Here is a 1,418-nt window from a genome sequence, read left to right on the forward strand (position 1 = left end):
GCGCGAGCGGCGGCGCGCGGCAGAGCGGGCACGGGCCGTCGCAGATGCGGTGCGCGCAGGCGACGCAGACGTTCATGGCGCAGCAGACGCGGAAGCTCGACCCGACGTTGACGTCCCACGCCTCGCGGCAGATCGGGCACCGCGAACCGTACCGCGGCGACAGCGGCTCCGGCGACGGGTTCGCCTCGCGCCGCGCGCGGGCCGCCTCGTGCTCCGCGGCGATGCGCGCGCGCGCCTCGTCGGCGTCCGACCGCGGCGCGGGGCCGTAGACGACCGCTGCGGGCGGCGGCGACGGCGCCGCCGCGTCGGCGTCGCGAATCCGCTCGCACGCCTCGCGGTGGCCGCGGTCGCGCCAGTCGACGGTCTTGCAGGCCTGAGAGCAATACGCGATCGTGCCGCAGACACAGTTGAACGTGGACGGCTCGCCACAGATGCCGCAGGCCTTGAGCGCCTGTCGCGCCTTGCGCCGCGACTTCAGGGCTTGATATTCATCGCGTTTGTCCCGCCAGTCGCCCATCGAGGGCGACGGGGGGGGGGGGGCTTGGTTCGCGTGTACGGGGGGCCTTTGGTTGGCGTGGACGAGGAGGCCTGATCCTTGAAGCTCGACTCGACGCACGTTGCCAAGGATCAGCGCATTAGGCGACGCACCCGCGTACGCGCCTACCTTGGGCGGGCGCGGGCACTGGGAGCTCTCTCTCTAGCGCATTACTAGTAGGCGACGCACCCCGCCTACGCGCCTGCCTCTGGAGCTCTCTCTTCGTAAGCTTATCCAGGGGGGTTCGTGGGGTACCTTGGCGAGCCGAGCCAGGTGGCGGCCGGAGGCCGCCCCCTAGCCGTCGCAGCGGAGGTTGGTCGTGAGGGTGGCGAGGGCGGCGCGGTCCGCGAGGCGGCGCGCGTCGTCTTCGAGTCGGTGGGAGAGGGCGCGGGCCTTGGACGTCCAGGTGCCGTCGACGAACTTGAGGCCGGAGATCAGGTAGCGCGCGCGGTACTTCGCGGCGGTGGTGCCCCACTCGCGGTGGAGCTCGTTGCTGAGCAGGGCTTTCGCCTGGTCGGGGCACGCGCAGCCCATGGAGATCCAACGCGACTCGGAGAGCGCGGTCGCGACGTCCGCGAGCAGGGACGAGACGTCCTTGGAGGCCTCGGAAAACTGGCCGAAGACGAGGCCGACGCAGCCGCCGAGGGAGCTCAGCGCGCGGAGCATCGGGCCGTCGGAGACGCCGTTGATCTCAACGTCGATCTGCTTCGCGTGCGCCTTGTATTCGTTGTCGACGTAGGACGCCCGCTTGTCCACGGGCGACGCGCCTCTCCGCGCGGACGCCGCGGTGGAGTAGTAGTTCGAGTCGGCGGCGGACCAGGCAAGCGTTTTCACGTCGAAGATGCGGCGGACCTTGTCGAGGGGCTCGACGGCGAGGTCCGGC

At 71.2% G+C, this 1,418-nt stretch overlaps 1 protein-coding gene across 1 annotated transcript in view; it reads right to left on the reverse strand.

Moving 5' to 3' along the window:
* Positions 1-829: 829 nt before the first annotated feature.
* Positions 830-1,418, reverse strand: part of AURANDRAFT_60957 (hypothetical protein) — a gene marked incomplete at both ends in the record, with an annotated part of 3,652 nt that continues 3,063 nt past the window's right edge. Inside the window, one exon of the mRNA XM_009034272.1 lies at positions 830-1,387. Within this exon, the coding sequence (XP_009032520.1) occupies positions 830-1,387 (558 nt within the window). The remainder of the gene's footprint in view (positions 1,388-1,418) is intronic.

The sequence above is a fragment of the Aureococcus anophagefferens genome (assembly GCF_000186865.1).
Source record: "Aureococcus anophagefferens unplaced genomic scaffold AURANscaffold_1, whole genome shotgun sequence".
Classification (NCBI taxonomy): domain Eukaryota; class Pelagophyceae; order Pelagomonadales; family Pelagomonadaceae; genus Aureococcus; species Aureococcus anophagefferens.